The sequence below is a fragment of the Microplitis mediator genome, chromosome 10, assembly GCF_029852145.1.
Source record: "Microplitis mediator isolate UGA2020A chromosome 10, iyMicMedi2.1, whole genome shotgun sequence".
Lineage (NCBI taxonomy): Eukaryota > Metazoa > Arthropoda > Insecta > Hymenoptera > Braconidae > Microplitis > Microplitis mediator.
Genome location: NC_079978.1, coordinates 6,143,029 through 6,161,341, shown reverse-complemented (window position 1 = coordinate 6,161,341; position 18,313 = coordinate 6,143,029). Strand labels below are relative to the sequence as shown.

General features: G+C 35.3%; 2 protein-coding genes across 2 annotated transcripts in view; one reads left to right on the top strand and one right to left on the bottom strand.

Moving 5' to 3' along the window:
* LOC130676636 (chondroitin sulfate N-acetylgalactosaminyltransferase 1) overlaps positions 1-14,607 on the top strand; it is a 58,558-nt gene extending 43,951 nt beyond the window's left edge. The window contains exons 6-9 of the mRNA XM_057482987.1: positions 1,439-2,300; positions 2,897-3,079; positions 3,200-3,347; positions 13,583-14,607. Coding sequence (XP_057338970.1) covers positions 1,439-2,300; positions 2,897-3,079; positions 3,200-3,347; positions 13,583-13,879 — 1,490 coding nt within the window. The 3' untranslated portion in view covers positions 13,880-14,607. The remainder of the gene's footprint in view (positions 1-1,438; positions 2,301-2,896; positions 3,080-3,199; positions 3,348-13,582) is intronic.
* The window catches only part of LOC130676640 (uncharacterized), a 149,362-nt gene that overhangs the window by 32,220 nt on the left and 98,829 nt on the right, over positions 1-18,313 (bottom strand). The window lies entirely within an intron of this gene.

Sequence of the window (18,313 nt, the reverse complement as noted above, 5' to 3'; positions counted from 1 at the left end):
ACACCTACACCGCTTGGACTTACCCCGTTGATTTTTTACAGTGTACCGGCGATGGTGTTAAAATAACGCCACTTCCGGTGTTGAAGTTTAACACCGAAATTTTAACATCCACACCACCTGGACTTACCCCGGTTTCATTTTACAGTGTATTATTAATGTTATCGTTATTATTATTATCATTATTATATGACGTACAATTACTAAAGTTAATTAGTTGATGAGATTAAATTGAATCAAAGGATTTGAATTTTATGGTCGTAGTATTAATACTGCTTTAGATACATATACATATATTTCATCCTTTAATATATTCCAGGTACTAAAACAATAGCTCTCAAAACCATAAAGCACCTTTCATCATCCGGCAGGTCTTCTACTGCACATGAAAAGCTTTATTATCCTATTTCTCAGTTATTAGTTATAAATTTATTACGTTTTCCTATTGAGCAGTCTCAAGTACGCAATTTCCTCGACGGTATTTTATTTAATTAGTCAGGTAATTCATCAATAGTTATTGTTACGATAATGACGATAATTCAAAGTGCTCGAATTAAATGAAGTTAGACGGTGGTTTTAATTTCAGGATTTTATAAAGGTAAAAAAAATTTAATTACAATGCAAGCAAGGAAATAAAAAATTAAAGACGATCCTTTTTTATACTTACAGAGCAAGGAATAAATGCCATTTTACTCCTGTGCAATTAAATGACGGGGATTTTGTTACGACTGTAGTCGGATGATTCTCGTCCAAGTGGTTTTAAGCATGCGATTGTGAGCAAGACCAAGTATTGTTGTAATGACGACAATAATAATAATAATATGTTACGGAACTCGGATGTGAGAATGCTTTTTTACTGCAGATGCAGTTTATATTGAGTAGCAAGTACTTTTCAGTATAGAAAAGCTGTAAATTTACGGGAAACGTGACTAGTTTTGTAGTTAAAGTCGTAATGCTTTTTACGAGCTTTGAGATTTTAACGTTCAAGTACAATAGTGGGGACAAAAACTATAATCCGGAAGAAATTTATAGAATGCGATGGTTTAGGAAGACTCAGAGGTCTTTGGATTCTGGTTTTATTCAACTTTATTCTATCCCCAAGTGAAAAGGTTCTGAAAGCCGGGACTTTTTATCTTCTTCGATAATACAGTTGTTTTAGTAGCTATAGCTTGTCAGTCAATCCGGAGTTTCCCAACTCTTGGGCAACTTCCGTAACGGCAGTCGCTATTATCCGACCACTCAACTCACTATTTTTTTACAGTACTCCATTCCGAACTTTTATACACTGTTTCGGGTTCCAAACCTTGATTTAAGACCCTATAAAATAGTTATGTTACATTACATTGAGTATGTTGTCAACTTGGGCAATAAAATAATAAAATTTGACAGCTAGAGTGTTTAATAAAATTTATATCTATTTGCGATATTTATCTGGTTTCAGGTGGACCAGTCGGACACGGGGAAACTCTCGCGGGATTGAATTCGACCGAAATCGGCGACTGTTTGGCAGCGAGGCGTCAGGTCGAATTCGCGGAAATAACTCAAGGCCTACCGCTGAATAACGAGTACGAGCTGATAGCCTTCAGCCATTTTACGTACTCGCGTCTATACCCCGTGGATCTGGGACTGGGAAAACGCGTCGTGGAGAAACCGATTGGGTTCAAGAGAAAAGACTTGCTGGAGGCGCTAGCCAAGGCAGTAGATACGCTCAATAAAAATGTGTCTTCCATTGCGAGCAAGTATACCCAAGAGGATTTTCTTGAGGGTCTGTATCGGGTTGAACCGACGACCGGTACCCAGTACGAAATGTACTTCAGATCTAAAACCCTCAACAAAAGCTCTCAAGTTTCGACCCAAACAAATACAAATTCCGGGTACACGAAGATCGTTATGATGAGACCTTATGCTCCGATTCACTTTGTGTCTCTCCAAAGGCAACAGAATGCCCGAGAGAAAGAGCTTATTCACATAATACTTCCATTGTCTGGACGAACTGGTACTTTTCAGAGCTTTATGGATAAGTTTGTGAAAATTGGCTTGAAAAACGATCGCAGAGTCCACCTTACGGTCGTCTATTTCGGCACCGAGGGTCTCTCCGAGGCGAGGTCCATAATGTCGAGGGTGCTGATGACACGTGGCACCGGTGGCACCAATCAGAATTTACGGCTGCTTGCCTTGAATGAAACTTTCTCGAGGGGCAAAGGACTCAGAGTTGGGGCCGAAAGAGCTTGGACTGGTGATAATGATGTCTTGCTGTTTATGTGTGATGTCGATGTTGTATTTAGTGCAAGATTTCTTGATAGGTAAGATTTTGTTTTTCACTTGCATTATAATTTACAAGTTGGAATTGAATTAATATTTTTTTATTACCTCCTAACTCGCAACCATTCAACCGTAAAATTAATACCCAACTGAAGCTTTGATAGCATAAGTACCCAGAAAGTCTCCGTACTAATATTAACTCTGTTGTAATTGGCTCATCATTTTCCCTCAACTCTAACTAACCAATTCCAAAGCAAGTCATTAATGCCAGGTAGTTTTCGTTACAATTTCAGTCTTGTAATAGCCAAGCTTTTGATCGTAAATAAATTGAAACCTCAGTACAAACGTCAGAAAATTAATTATGTTAATTAGTCATTACCAGTAGCTATTTTATTAATTAATTTATTCAACTTCTATCAGTTTTTAATTTGAATGATAATTAAGACTCGCTTGTGTGATGGTGAATTCTCTTGAGTAATGAAGAAGCTTATCAAAACAATAGATTAACATAGCTAACGGGAATATTTGTTAGCAAGAAACTTAAGTTAAGGACATATATATTTACGTTTGTTGGTCGAGGTAGTCGGTACAACAAGAAGTGTAGGGAGTGAAATTGGGTGAACTCTGTGTGTCGCAGGTGTCGGTGGAATACAGCCCCCGGGCGCAAGGTCTATTATCCCATTGTCTTCAGTTTGTACAATCCTCACGTTGTCTACACGCTCCAGGGCCGCGAGGTACCACCCGAGAGAGATCAACTCGTGATATCCAGGGACACGGGTTTCTGGCGAGACTTTGGATACGGCATGACCTGTCAGTACAGGTATATTTATTCAAACTAACTTTATTTTCTCTATATGTGTACGTACATTTATTTATTTATTTATTTAAGCCATTGTACTGCGTAAAATTTTATCAAAGTCCTGTTTGTTTGTTTGTTCAGGTCAGATTTTCTCCGAGTTCGGGGATTTGACGAAGACATCGTGGGATGGGGTGGTGAAGACGTAACTCTCTATCGCAAATACGTCAGGAGTAACATTAAAGTTGTAAGAGCAACAGATCCTGGAATTTTCCACATATGGCATCCAAAGGTATTGTTATAAATTTTTTTATGAGTCAAAAAACGGATTCTAGTTTCGATCTCAAAAAATTAAATTCCTTTGATCTTTAATTTCCTGGACAAACTTTTAGTAGGTCTCAAAAAATAATTTTTTTTTAACTTCTTAATTAATATAGAATACAATATCAAACATTTTGTCCTCAATGAATTTTTGTATTTTGATTGAAGAAATGTAAACTGAATTTTCTTCAGGTTAATTATTTTCTCAGTTACCATTAAATTTTGTTGAATGGATATGAGTAAAAATAAATATTCATTTTAATTTGTTATATTTTATAGAGGTTCCGGTAATTTTTCCGCAAATTTGTGATAAATTGTTCATTTTTGGGTCAATTTTTTTGAGAATCTCGGTCTAAAGTATTTATTTTTCCCGAAAAAAGTGTGGGAACTTACATAGGTTACGTCATTTGAGAAATTAAGGTCTAAACCATAAGCATTAACTTGTTTTATATATGAGAATTTTGAGGCCCACGCAAAATATTTTTTATGCAAGTTTAGCCCTCTAAATTACGTAAAATCGCCCGTAACTACAACGTTGAGGCCTAAACTGGAATTACTTTCCGCACAGTTCTCAATCTCCAAAGTCCAACGTCCCTCAAATACCTCACGTAGTATTTTGAGGTTCGAACTGGAATCTGGAATTTGATTTTCGACTCGGGTTCGATTCCCAGTTCGGACTATCTATATTTTTCTCAATTTATCTATAAATTGTCTTATTGAGAAGGTTAATTGTAAGTTTAGGTGTCACTATACTTAGAAATTGGTGTATTACCGTACGATGGACGGCGTGGCTAAATAACTTATAGATCAAATTGAACGGAATATAGTATAGGACCGAATAGCTCAACTGGTAGAGCACTCGGCGCGATACCGATGTGGTCTGGGTTCGATTCTCAGTTCGGGCTATCTATATTTTTCTCAAATTATCTATAAATTGTCTAATTGAGAAGGTTAATGGTAAGTTTAGGTTTCACTATATTTAAAAAAAATGGTTTATATATAATATTATATTCATCCATCAGTACTAATTGTTACCGTTACTAGATGGCGTAGTAGAGAAATAAAAATAGTAAATAGGAAAATGTAACCGGAGGCTGTGGGCATTAAGCAAGTTGATACGGTTGACAATATGCAGGAAATAACGAGTAATGGTATATATCGTTTTGTGGGTTGTATTGTTGTGAGTACATTTCCGCAGTCTCGACGCCGTTTCCCAAAGAATATGGGATCCCCGTTCTGCCGTAAAAGCCCAGGCGAGTCGTAACCGAGGAAAAAGTAGAGTAATTCTCGTAAAGTCAGCCGAGCTTTGCAACTGAAACAGTTTGCTCGTTGAATTCTTTCCTAGGTTTAAACTTACAGTTTCACATCCACAATAGTATGTTTGAATGAACCATCAGTTTTTATTGGTTTTAAATATCTCCTTCCTGCCGTTATTGTTGGACACTTTTTTATTTTTTACTGAAATTTTCTAGTTTTTATTATTTTAAATTACTGCCTTAATATTTGAATGGATTTTTATTTTTTGCACCAGAGGGCTGTAGTTATATTTTATCATCATTGAACGGATATTCATGCTCCCGGATAATATGCTATGAAAAATATTTTAAATATTTCGCAATGGATTAACGAAGCTATTCATGAATAAATATCACAATTATCGGTACTGAAAACAGTTTCAATGAAAAGACTTTTCTATGTATGGAAAAAATAGGGGCTGAAAAATGGGTAATAATCACAGCAGGCCGTAGAAAAGATGAAATTTTTTATTCAAAGTTACTGTTTTTAATAAACAATTGTTTTTCGTAATTAATAATTACAATCCCTATTGTCAGTTTATTATCCGTATTTTAAAATAAACTTTGTTTTAATTATTACTATAGATTTTGAAATCACATAAAATTTTCGCGGTAAAACAGAACATCAAAGAAATTTAATAAATTTATGATACTGCCCCGCATAGAAATATCATATATGGTAAACATACATTAAAAAATATATGTTACAGATATAAATATATATATGACAATACATAAAATCTAATATAAACCTTAACTTCAATATATTATTTATATATGGAAACAAATAGGAATACATATATAAATCATCATTATATGGCACGAAATATGTATACCATGTATTTAACTTTATAAAATATTGTATCTTTTTCGATATATAGAACCATATAAGTCTCACCATATATGTAAGAATAAATAAAATCTATTCTTTTCTGTCTTCCTCTCTCTGTTATAAGATTCAAACATTGTGTTCAGAATATATATGTGTGCTAGCTTACAAATTTACATATATAATTATCAATATATGTAATACATATATGTGCTAACTTCTAAGTTTACATATATGATTATAAATATATATAATACATGTATTAACTTATGAACTTACGTATATAATTAATTATATTAAAACTTACTATATTATATATAAGAAAATATATATCGTTTTTGGTCACTTATATGGATTATATATTTTTCCATATATATTTATCATATATGGTATTTTCATGCGGGTGGGATTAGCTGACGTCCAATAATTTTTGAAAATTTTTAAAATCGATAAATATAAACAGAAAAATATTTCAGAAAATTGCACCTATAGTTTTTTAAATTTTCTACATGTGCATATTTCTATTTTTTTTAATTTTTATATTTTAATTAAATTTATCTTGTCTCGAAAATTTTTTTTTTGTCAAAAGTAAATATAACTCATTATAAATTGATTCATTATAAGTGAAATGAAAGTATGTACATTAATTGAAAAGAGCAAAAAAAAAAAGAATAAATTACTCGCATAGATATTCTACAGTGCCCGTCTCTAGTAATTTTAATTTAATTTTATTTCTTTGGCTCTGTAATTTAAACTTATCGTGAATTATTTGTCGAGTTAAAAAATGTAAAATTTAATACAGGAAGTAAATTAAGGTGAGTAAGTAATATGACCAAAATCTGGTGATAACAATTTAGTCGGTTAGCTACTCATCGTAGTAGGTGTCCGGGGATCTCGTTTACTTAAGTCATCGGGAGATAACCTGGTGTGCTATGGGTCCCGGATAATGAGATTATCGAAAGTTGGTTGCTAATAAGCCAGGCATCGATCGGAATTAAAGGCCGGGGGATCGGATATAGGAGAGAGGATAGAATGTATAAGAGACCTGGCGTCGTCTGGTGTGTCGACGGGGTCGTTAGACTCGGCTCGTTGCTTAAAGGCGTGAGGCGAGAAACTGAGGTCGAGAACTTCCAAAGTCATTTACGTATAATTAAACTTATCGTCGAGGCTGCATTTTATTTTAGTCAAAAAAAAAATCTACAATAGTCTCACATAACAAACACACGAAAACAAAGTTAAATAAAAGATAAAAGTAAAGTTGTAAAAATAAATAATTGACTTAAAACTTGTCTACGAGTGGGAGGATAAAATGGGATGTGTATATTGAGGGCCAGAGCTTCGGAATAGCTGGATTTTGGATTGGTAGACACTGGTGTTGGTTAATGGATCAGACAGAGCACTCAGCTCGGTTCTACGACTACTGGATTAGCTTTGTTAGTAGATGCACGTGTAGGTGTGCAAGTCGACCTGGTGAGTGTGTATACGAGTGTACATTGCGGCGACAAAGGGGTCCGAGTTCCACATGGACATGCTCGCGTTTGAAACCCGGTTGCTCGAGCAATTTTCGAGCTGCCCGAATAGTTCCGTTCGTCCGTTCGTCCATGCACCAGTTTCCCTCGGCATACCACTTGCTTATATGAAATTCCATCGAGTCAATAGAGAGAGCTGCGATTATTTCGATGGCTTGTATGAATGACCTCGCCACTGAGTACCACAATCGCTGCACTGGTATCTTAGCCCCCGTCACCCTGTCCTGCCTTTTATCGACCTACTCCTCCTTTATCTGTCTCAAAAATATTAAACTGACATTTTTATTAAATATTTTTACCTCAAAAGCTTTTTTACTCGCATGATAATTTAAATCTTCATCATGCTTTTCATTGTTCCAGTTTATTAAAATAAATATTTTCAATTTACTTTCAAATTAAGCTCTTAATATATTTTTTAATCACCGAGTAATCCATTCTCTTAATGAAAACTCGACCGTATTCGACTAAAAAATTCATTCAAATTAATGTAGTATCGGATTTTAGGGATAGGATACTAATATTAAATAAAGATGTTATTATTAAGGGATCACGGAAACGGTTAAAATTTAAGTGAGTATTTATTCAATATAAAATTGCAGAGATAAAAGAACAGAGGTCTGTCTTACATCAAAGTTAGTTAGGGACCGCTCCCTTGAGTCCCATACAAATTGGTTCTTACTTGCTACCTGGGTTTCTCACCCCACGCATCGGTCATACTTCGCTCTTACATTCTTAGTACTTGTAATATACCTTTTTGCCACGAGACAAAATGTACTTACGCTCCCACGTTTACAAATATTTTCTAAAATCTCTTAACTATAAACATCTGTTCATTTGGGAATTTTTCTTAATCCCTTTATTTACAACCTTTTCAAAAAAAATACTTACTGCTAAGTACAAAGGTGCAATAAAACAATAAAAATAGAAAAACTTAAACCTAAAAATGACCATTCCACATTCGGCCATCCTGCATCGACAATTGCCCTCAATTGTCATCGTCTGCTGCTACATCTGTTGTTATGTAGCTTTCCTCCGAAACCATTCCCCAAGGCTTCATATGGTCCGCTGCTGTGGATGTATGTTGAGGCCCTTCGTGCTCGCCTATCTTCTCAACGACGTAGCGATCACCTCTTAGTAATTTAGTAATGCGGTAGGGACCCAAAAACTTTCCTTTAAGCTTTAAGCCTGGCCCAAACTGCGTCCTCTGAATAGCTACCATATCTCCTTCCTCGTAACCATGCGCTGGTTTACGATGTTTGTTAAACCCTCGGCGATTTTCCTCTTGGGTTTTTTGTATCTTCTCTCTTGCTTTTTCTCGGAGTTCTTTTCGTCCTTCTTCGAACTGTGTAGTCCACTCTTTCTCTAGCAGTTCTTTTAAATTCCAGTCATCCTTGAGCCGCATGTTAACTCCAAATAACAACTGGCACGGTGCTTGTCCAGTACTGCGGCTTGGAGTTGCGTTGAGATACTTCTGCACATTTTCCACGTGTTTATACCAGTTTTCCGGCGTTGGAGCAGCCATCTTGGTGAGAAGCGGAATAAGAGTTCGATTAACTCTTTCGACTTGTCCGTTTCCTCTTGGAATACCCGTTACTATTAGCGAATGTTCGATTTTTTCGCTTTCACAGTATTCTTGAAAATCTCTCGATGTGAAAGCCGTCCCTCGATCCGAGATGATCCTTCGAGGATTCCCAAAAATACTAGATTGACTACGCAGTCGATGAAGCACTTCAGCGGTGTCCGTTGATTTAGTTGGATACAGCCACACAAATTTGCTAAAAGCATCCACAACCACAAATATGTGTTTGTATCTCTTAGGTGTATTAGTCATTGGTCCAACGTGGTCAATGTGGTAAGTGTCGAGTGGAGTATCACCTTTATAAATAGGGTGCAATAATCCTTCTTGTTTACCTTGTTTTCGTTCAGCTAGTATACAGTCAATACAGTTTATGACTACCTGCTCAACCTTCGGACGCATCTCTTTAAACCAGAAGTCCCTTTTCACGATGGCTTCTGTTTTGGTAACACCAAAGTGTCCTCGCTCGTGTGCTCTCTTAATTATCTGTGCCTCCATACTCTTCGGTACTACTACTAATGGTTCACCATTTACACTTTTGTACAATATTTGGTTTCTTAACAAATATCCGTTGGCTTCATTGCGCGATGCGGCATCTATAATTTGCTTAAGACATTTATCTTTGTCCTGTGCACTTCTCAATCGCGCAATCAAACCATCGTCACTTTCACAAACATACAATACTTCCGATAACGAATGTCTACTAAGCGCATCGACATGTGGCATATTTTTACCTGGTCTATGCTCTATTGAATAATTAAAATCTGCAAGCAAAATTACCCATCTCGCAACTCGCAAACATACTTTCTCTTTATTCACAGTAGCAGTAAAAGCTTGACAATCAGTAACAATCTTAAACGCTATATTAATTAGATACACTCGAAATTTTTCTAGCGCTTTTACAATAGCCAATACTTCTAATTCATAACTACTATATCTAGATTCAGCATCCGTCGTTTTGCCACTCGCATAATATACAGGATGAAATTTGCCATCATTACAATCTTTTTGCAGTAATATCATACCATACCCTAAGCGAGAGGCATCTGTGTGCAACTCAGTCTCTGCACCATGCTTATACAATTTTAAAACAGGCTCACACACTAATGCTGCCTTTAATTTCACGAAAGCTTCTGTCTCTCTCATACCAAATACAAATTTAACGTCTTTCTTCAGTAAATCAGTCAATGGTCGGGCAATAAGTGAATACCCAGGTATAAATTTACGAAAATACCCTGTAAGACCCAAAAAGCTTTGAACCGATTTTACTGTCGTAGGTCGGGGAAAATCCCGTACAGCTAATGTTTTTGTCTCTGACGGGCGAACAGTACCCCGGCAGATGACATACCCCAAATAATCTACAGTCGTCTTAAAAAATTGACATTTCTCCCACTTTATGATTAACCCATATTTAGCCGCGTCTTCAATCACTAACTTTACTCTTCTCAAATGCTCTTCCGAGGTTTTAGCTTTAATAATAATATCGTCCATGTACACTACTACAATTCCGTCACGTATTAAATCTCTAAAAATGTAATTAATATAACTTTGGAATACCGTTGGACCGATACATAAACCAAACGGTAATCTCACAAATTCGTACTGACCGTCGGGTGTTACGAAGGCTGTGTACTTGATACTACCTTCGTCCATCCAGACATGAAAAAATCCATTTTTCAAATCAATTAATGTAAACCAAACGTCCTCGGCTAAAGCATCTATTGAGTCTTCAATAAGTGGTAATGGAGAAAGAGGTCTTAACATAATAGCATTTATTTTCCGATAATCTACACAAATTCTAAGAGTACCGTCTTTCTTTTTAATCAAAACAATCGGACTTGCATATTCCGAAGTAGAGGGGCGAATAATACCCTCTTCCAGCCATGAATTCATTAAGTCATTTACTTCTTTTCGCTCTGAAGGAGCCAATCGGCGCGGTCGTGATACTACTGGCTTATCTGATGTCAAGATTATTTTCGCCCGTATACCCACGTCACGCGTAGCTTCCGGCTTATAATTTGAAACGATCTTTTTAATTTCTTCCCGATAATGCTCCTCCTTAATATGTGATAATTCAAGTTCTTTCGTCTCGTCTACAATATTTATTTTGTAAATGTGCGGCTTTATCTCTTCGTCTGTTTTTTCATCAGCGTCTAATTTAAAAAAAGTAACTGTGCCTCGTCTGACTCTAAGTTCTACCTGGTCTAAAAAGTCAGTGCCCAGTATAACCGAACGTCTAAGTATTGAGTCGGGTACAACATGAAAATCTACATGAAACTCATAATTTTCTGCCACCATGCAGGTAGTAAACATACCTAACGTCTCATTCATCTCGGCTCCCAAACCTTCAAAACATACCTGTTTGTCACACAAAGGTGGTGATCCTAGATTTTTATACTCCCTTATACTCATTAACGTTAAATCACTACCAGTGTCCACTAATGCTAAGATCTTACTGTCTTTAATCAAAATTTCTTTCTGATATTTTTCTTTAGCAGGACGCGACACTAGATACACTTCTTTCGACTTCGGCGGACACTCGGAGGCTATATGCCCAAATTCCCCGCACTTAAAACACTTTTTCCCTTTTCCTTTTTCAGGACACATCACACTCACGTGGTCTTCTCCACCGCAGTTGTAACACTTCGTACTCATCTTCTTTCCTGTAGTTGAAACTGCGCCTCCTGGACTTCCCCTTCTTCCTTGGTTGTAGCTCTGTGGTCGTCCTGTCTTCTCCAGCTTCTTCTCTGGTGGTCGTGCTTTTGATTTGGACATCTCTTGCTTCATTTTCTCATACTGTCTAAACTTCTCTTTAAGCTGTTTAAAATCTTTAGCTCCATATAGTACAGCTTTATTTACGGCATCATCAGGAATACCTTCTATTATGTATTGTATCACATCCTGTACCTTTAGCTTCGCTGGTGATGCAATCTGCAACATTTTATATGCGTATTCCTGCAGAGTTTCCTCACTCTTCTTCTTCAGCTTGCTCAGCTCTCGATGAATTTTCAGACAATCGACAGCTTCCTCAAACTCTTCTTTCAAGGATTCTTTCAGCTTCTTCCACGTTTTCGCGCACTTTACATAGCTCACGAACATTTTGGCTGATCCGTCTAATAGCCTTTTGGCGTATGCAATTTTCTGGATCTCGTTCCACTTGCAAAGGTCCGCCATTTCCTCGAAATCATCCAACCACTGCTGGACATTTGTATGGTCATCCCCACTGAATTTCTCTAACGAACCTTCAACGTCTTTAAAGGTAAGTAATACTCGTGATTCTTCACGTCTTCGAATCACTGGAGTACGATTGGCACGCTCACCATTCGCGCCATCATCGTCGTCTTCGTCGTTGTGTCCTCGGCCATCATTCACAGGATTTCGGACACGTACATCATTGTTTCCTCTTCCTGGGAGTCCCTCAGCATTGACAGCTCGAGCGTCTTCAAAATCGTCTTCTTCTTCGTCGTCTACAAATTCTGCAATATTTTCTTCATCGTCGGCTACATGATCTCGTTCTACCAACAGTGCAGCTCTTAGCCTCGCCAGCAACTCTGGTTTTCGACCTGTCGCCCGGAGGTTTCGACGCCTTAGCTCCTCTCTGAGCTCTGGGACTCTCAGTCGCGGAAGTTGGTCGTCTTCCAAATCCGCCGCGGCAACACCTCTTGCAACCTGGTCAATTACACCTTCCATGGCTTACTAACTCACGCACTTATACGAACTTTCACACAACACCGACACGTCTTTTACACACTTGTTAATTTTCCGATTTCCTCGATCCCGGACGAGCCCCCAAATGTAGTATCGGATTTTAGGGATAGGATACTAATATTAAATAAAGATGTTATTATTAAGGGATCACGGAAACGGTTAAAATTTAAGTGAGTATTTATTCAATATAAAATTGCAGAGATAAAAGAACAGAGGTCTGTCTTACATCAAAGTTAGTTAGGGACCGCTCCCTTGAGTCCCATACAAATTGGTTCTTACTTGCTACCTGGGTTTCTCACCCCACGCATCGGTCATACTTCGCTCTTACATTCTTAGTACTTGTAATATACCTTTTTGCCACGAGACAAAATGTACTTACGCTCCCACGTTTACAAATATTTTCTAAAATCTCTTAACTATAAACATCTGTTCATTTGGGAATTTTTCTTAATCCCTTTATTTACAACCTTTTCAAAAAAAATACTTACTGCTAAGTACAAAGGTGCAATAAAACAATAAAAATAGAAAAACTTAAACCTAAAAATGACCATTCCACATTAATCTCTTAAATTATATATTTAAATTCCACATATGAAGCGGCGACGTTTTAAATATATTCGATACTCAGTAATTCATAATAAGAAAGAGGTACTTAATATTTAACCATAGGAATGCCGGTTGGGCAATCAGACCTAGACAAATATTACACTATGAATAAAGGGAGCCGATGTTGGTGTTTGGATACGTGAGCATGCCTTCGGAATGAAGAGAATGGTCCCATATATATACAGATAAATATATATATACACATGTATGATGAAAATGTAAATGGGTATGAGTCCTACAGAGCCAACTAAACAGAGTTGGCTGTCAAGGTTCCACTTGTCGCAAACGACGGTCGAAATCACAGCACTCACGGTGTCGTTCTAAGCCCAGGCAATTAAGGATCCAAGTGGACTAAACTTGTAGTTTCACAGCCAGGGAATTCTACTGAGCTTTCTTCCCCCATCTCTATTTCCCTTACAACATACATTCCTTTTGTTGTATACTCGTTTAATATTCTCTGCTCTATATTTTCGTACGAGAGGCAATTCATACTTATTATTCAACATCATTATCGTAGTGAATGTTTAATTAAAATTTTTTAAACTCTAATTAATTATAATTAGATTTAATTGTTTCCATAAAACCGTTCGCTATAAAATGAATGAAAATTTAATTAATTAATTATATGATTTTTATGGGCGTTATTTGCTTGTATCGTTTCAGGTTTGCTCAGGTGGTCCGGGACAAAAGTTATCGACAGATCAATATCGCGCGTGCATACGCTCGCGGGCGTTGAACGAGGCCTCCCACGCACAATTGGGCTTCCTGGCGTTTCGCGACGACATCGCGAGCCAGGCGATGAATCTCAAGGCGACTCAGACCAAGAAGAAGAAGAAAAAAGTTGGTCCTGCGCAACCGCTGCCCAAGAAAGACAAAGTCAGGCTGCCCGGGTCCCGGCCCAAGGACGAACAAGTGAAAGAAAAATTACCCAGCCAAGACAAACCGGCTAATCAGACCTGATATGATCAGTTGGTGTCTTAATTCCTGTAAATATCGTGTATAAATTTAATGAAAGTATTGAAATGTACTGATCGATTCTTAAGATTAAAATTTTTAATCTGTGTGGAAGATTATTATTAATTATTAATTAGTCATAAGATTTATTAATTTATTAATTAATTAATTAATAATGAATTTTTAAAATGTGATTCTCTCCCGTCCGATATTTGTATTGGGAGAATTTATTTATCGAGAAAATTTTATTCCCTGTTATGAATAATTTATTTTTTTTAAATACTGGACTTACTTATTATTCATTATTTTTTTTTTTGTAAATTCATAATTAAGATTTATTGTTGTTACAATTTATTTAAATAAAATAAGTGTCGTTATGTATTTGTAAAATGTGATTTGTTAAATACTAAGTTATTTATATAAATATAATTATAAATATAAATATATAAATATATATATATATATATAATAAATAAATAAATAAATAAATAAATGAATAAATCAGAATTTGTACAGACGAATAAACGTTCATCCACTCAATGTCAATTAGATTGCACAAATATCACAGGAATAATTGCGCAGAATTTTAATTTCGTAATATAATTTATGGGATTTTTTATGTGTATGTGTACGTGATAATTCACGTGTGACAAAAATGAAAATAAAACAGAAAAATTGTGAACGCTGAAAATAATTCGAAATAAAAATTTTTTTCTCTACAAAAACAACATTTTTCATAACCGCCTGTCATATTTTACCGAGCGCAAGATGTTGTGGGAATTAATCATAATTAGCTGAGGATTTCATAAGTAATTAAAGCTGTCGGATTAGAGCTGAGAAAAGCGGATATTTGATGGGTTACAAGTTTTGTATCCTCGTTGGGCACGAAAAGTCCCGGAGATCGTTTCTACTCGCAGATAAATCATTGAAGACGCTTGAAAGGACAGCGGAGACGGAGTTTGTTGACGGGAAAAATACAAAGTTTTAAACTTACATACTAACACACAAGTTTACTTTTTTGAGTTTGAGTTTTGCTTTTAACGTCGTGTCCTAACTCTACTTGAGGACGTAAACCACCAGCTTTCATCTCGGCTTTTTTATCTTGAATAGTTATGACAGCAAAGCTGCTATTTTTATTTCCAGTTTTATTTTTTTTTTTTTATATGAAATGTGGAGAATAAAATATAATTTGATTTACTGCTACAGGAATTTTGGACATTTGTCAATCGCTGAATAATTTTTGAAGGTTTGTTCATTTAGAAAATTGACAAATTATTACGGAATTTGATCATAGTTGTAAAATTTATATAAAAAATGGAAAAATCAAAATGTCAGTTAGTCCCGATCTTCTATACATTTTCTATAGAATTTTTATAGATTGATCTTCGACGTCGATCCGGGCTTGACCCACGGCCTCGTTCTATTTTCGGGTGTGCCGTCAACTGATCTTAACAATTTTATACCACGACAAGTGATCCCTACAAATTGATCTCACCGACTTCTGATCCTATCGACAATTGATTTTTATCAACAACTAATTTACATAATATAACTTTTTATATTTACAACAGTGAATTTTAATTACTCATGTCATTGTAATTAATTAATAATTAATCATTTTATGAATTTGTCAGTGGGATCAGTTGTTTGTGTGATCCATTATCGTGTGATTACTTGTCGGGAATCAGTTGTTGGGGATCAATTGTCATGGAACCCTATTTTCGTTAGAATAAGCCAGTGAGAAATTAAAAATATAACATTATTTAATTTGCAGCTCGTTATAAATTTAATGAAACATTGATGAAAATTGAAAATCTATTTAGCAGTTGATGAATTTCCATCGAGATTAAAAAAACACTCAATCAACTGATCAAAGTAAAGCTAAAGTTTTTTTTTGTCAGAAGTACTTGTGACGGATGTTGAAAAAAAATTAAAAAGAAAAGTTGAAGATTATGTTTGAAATGTCCAAGTATGAGCAATTATGTCACTCGAAAGTGATGTTCCAAGTATAAGTATCAAAGATAAATAGGGTTATAAAAAAGTTTTTAATTAAAATTAGATAATTAAGTTTTCTTAATGTCTTTCACAGTTTTATGTGACGTGGTAGCAAAGGAAGGTTTATATATGTATTTTTAATTCTAGAGTCAGGTGCCAGAACGAGTAGCTGTCACGCAGAGTCTGCAGAATGTCGTGTAGCTCGTAGAATAAGATTTTCTTTTAAGTTTCACAGAATTCAGCTTTCATGAGTCAGCTTACTTTTTTCCCTTTGTGGTCACAATTTCCGGATCGCGTCCTCTTAACCCCGTGTGCTGTACATATATATGAGGGAAGCATAGCCTTAAGGCATTGGCCGTCTTCTATATGAAACCACTTTTAAAGTCTTAAAAAATTGCTCACACGACGTTATTCAGGTCACAGAAATACGCAATTTCTTTTTTAATTTCTATTCTGTATAAAAAATAAATGTCTTTAATTATTATTTTTTTCTAAGGGACGTAGGGAAAATTTTTCTGGGGATTTCAGTCTTCCCAGAACCATGCGTTTAGTTTTGTTCTTGACTATCCGTTATAAGCCTGTCTTATTTAAAATGATTTTAAACGTCATATTTATGATTTGTTACAAACGTGACTTTCCCGAGTTTTTTTATGCTTATAGCGGTAGAATAAATACTCATCTTTTTAAACAAATAATAATTGAAATGAAAAAAATGATATTGATAACGTTATTAATTACAGTATTAATAAAAATAATAAATTTATTGAAAAACATAGTGCTCAATGAAACTTTTAAATTGAAACAGAAGCTTTAAATGAAATTTATAATTATGATTATGAACATGAAATTATATTTTACTTAATAATGACTTAATTATTCTCCACGAAACGTAGATAGTAAATTTTCATCATTAATTTGTATATTTTTTCCTATTCTTAGTTTATAATTTAGATAATTTTAACGGAGGCTTATAACGGGTTTTCTGGTAGGAATCTCAAAAGAGTAGCTGAGGGGGGCTGTTTTGACACAGTAACTTTCGATTGAAGAGAAGAGGCTTATGAAGGGCAGACTTTTGGCGGGTATTCAACTGTACTCAAATTTGAAAAGTCATACAAAGGAATTATTGAAGTAAAAAGAAAAATTTATTTTATGTGGTAATTTTTTATTTTTTTTCAATCTCTACCGAAACAAAGTTCATTTTACAATTTTCCAAAAGTAATTGATTCCAAATTTATATTTTATTGAGAACCGTAATTCAGATAGAAAATAAATAGACAAATTTCAAATACCACTTCATGCAAATTCGTCAATATAAATTGATTACTCAGTCCGTATTTGCTCGTAAATGAAATTATCGTTATTAAATTTCCGTTTGCTGTTACTAATAGAAATAGTTGATTTCGAGTTGAATTCTCTACGCGAAAAAAAACTTTTTGTGACCAGAAGATAAGAGAACTTACGGTAACAAACTTTTGTCTTAATATTCGGAGAACAAACAATTCGATATGATAACGATGTTCTTGTAACTCTAGCGAAATGTTTGTTGCCCCTAGCAATGGTTTGTAACTGCGAAAAAACTGTTGTGTAACGGTAAAAAAATTGATTTGTTGAAATAACAAAGTGCTCTCTAAACATTAATAAGTGAAATAAAGGGATATTCACTAATTCTGAGTGCCAATCGAACCACTTTTTGAAATTAGTGGTTCGGTTTGCACTTGGAATTAGTGAATATTCACTTATTTTCACTAATTCATGTTTAAAGAGTGAATTTATAGAACTGACCAAATTTTTGTACTCATAAGCTGAAATTACTTAGGGTAACGAAATGGCACTTGTCCCCATTGTCGACGGCACTAGCTCTCGTCACTGAAAATCCATCGCTTTCCATACGTGCTAACATAATTTTTCTAGTGCAGAAGGTAGCTTTGAACTCACCTGAGCAGTTGTCACCCTATAACTTCATATTTTGATATTTTTTTCTAAGATTATGTGGCCAGAATCGGCGTTTTCGCCAATATTTGGCCGATTTCGAGGCCAATAGCTCTCCTACTAAGACTCCACGGCTTCCGTTAATTGATGTTATTATTTTTCTTGTGCAGGGGGTCGTCCTGAACGCGACTGAGCAGTTGTTGCCCTGTAATTCTGTGTCCAATATTTTTTTCTTACGACTAAACCGCCGGAATTAGTTGACCGCTTTGAAGTAAGAAGATATTGTTATAATGCATATCATGTGTTTTCGTAACCAATCGACTACTCAATTTCGTCACAATTTTATTTGTTGCCATAAGCTGATAATGTTTGTCACTATAAAGAAATTTTTCGTTATCCCGTATTTTGTTATGAGGACGAAGTACTTTTTCTTCGTGTATTATATAGTTTATCATATTGTATTCTGACCGATGATATATTAGCAATTGAAAACCACATGCTTTGAATAGTTAACAC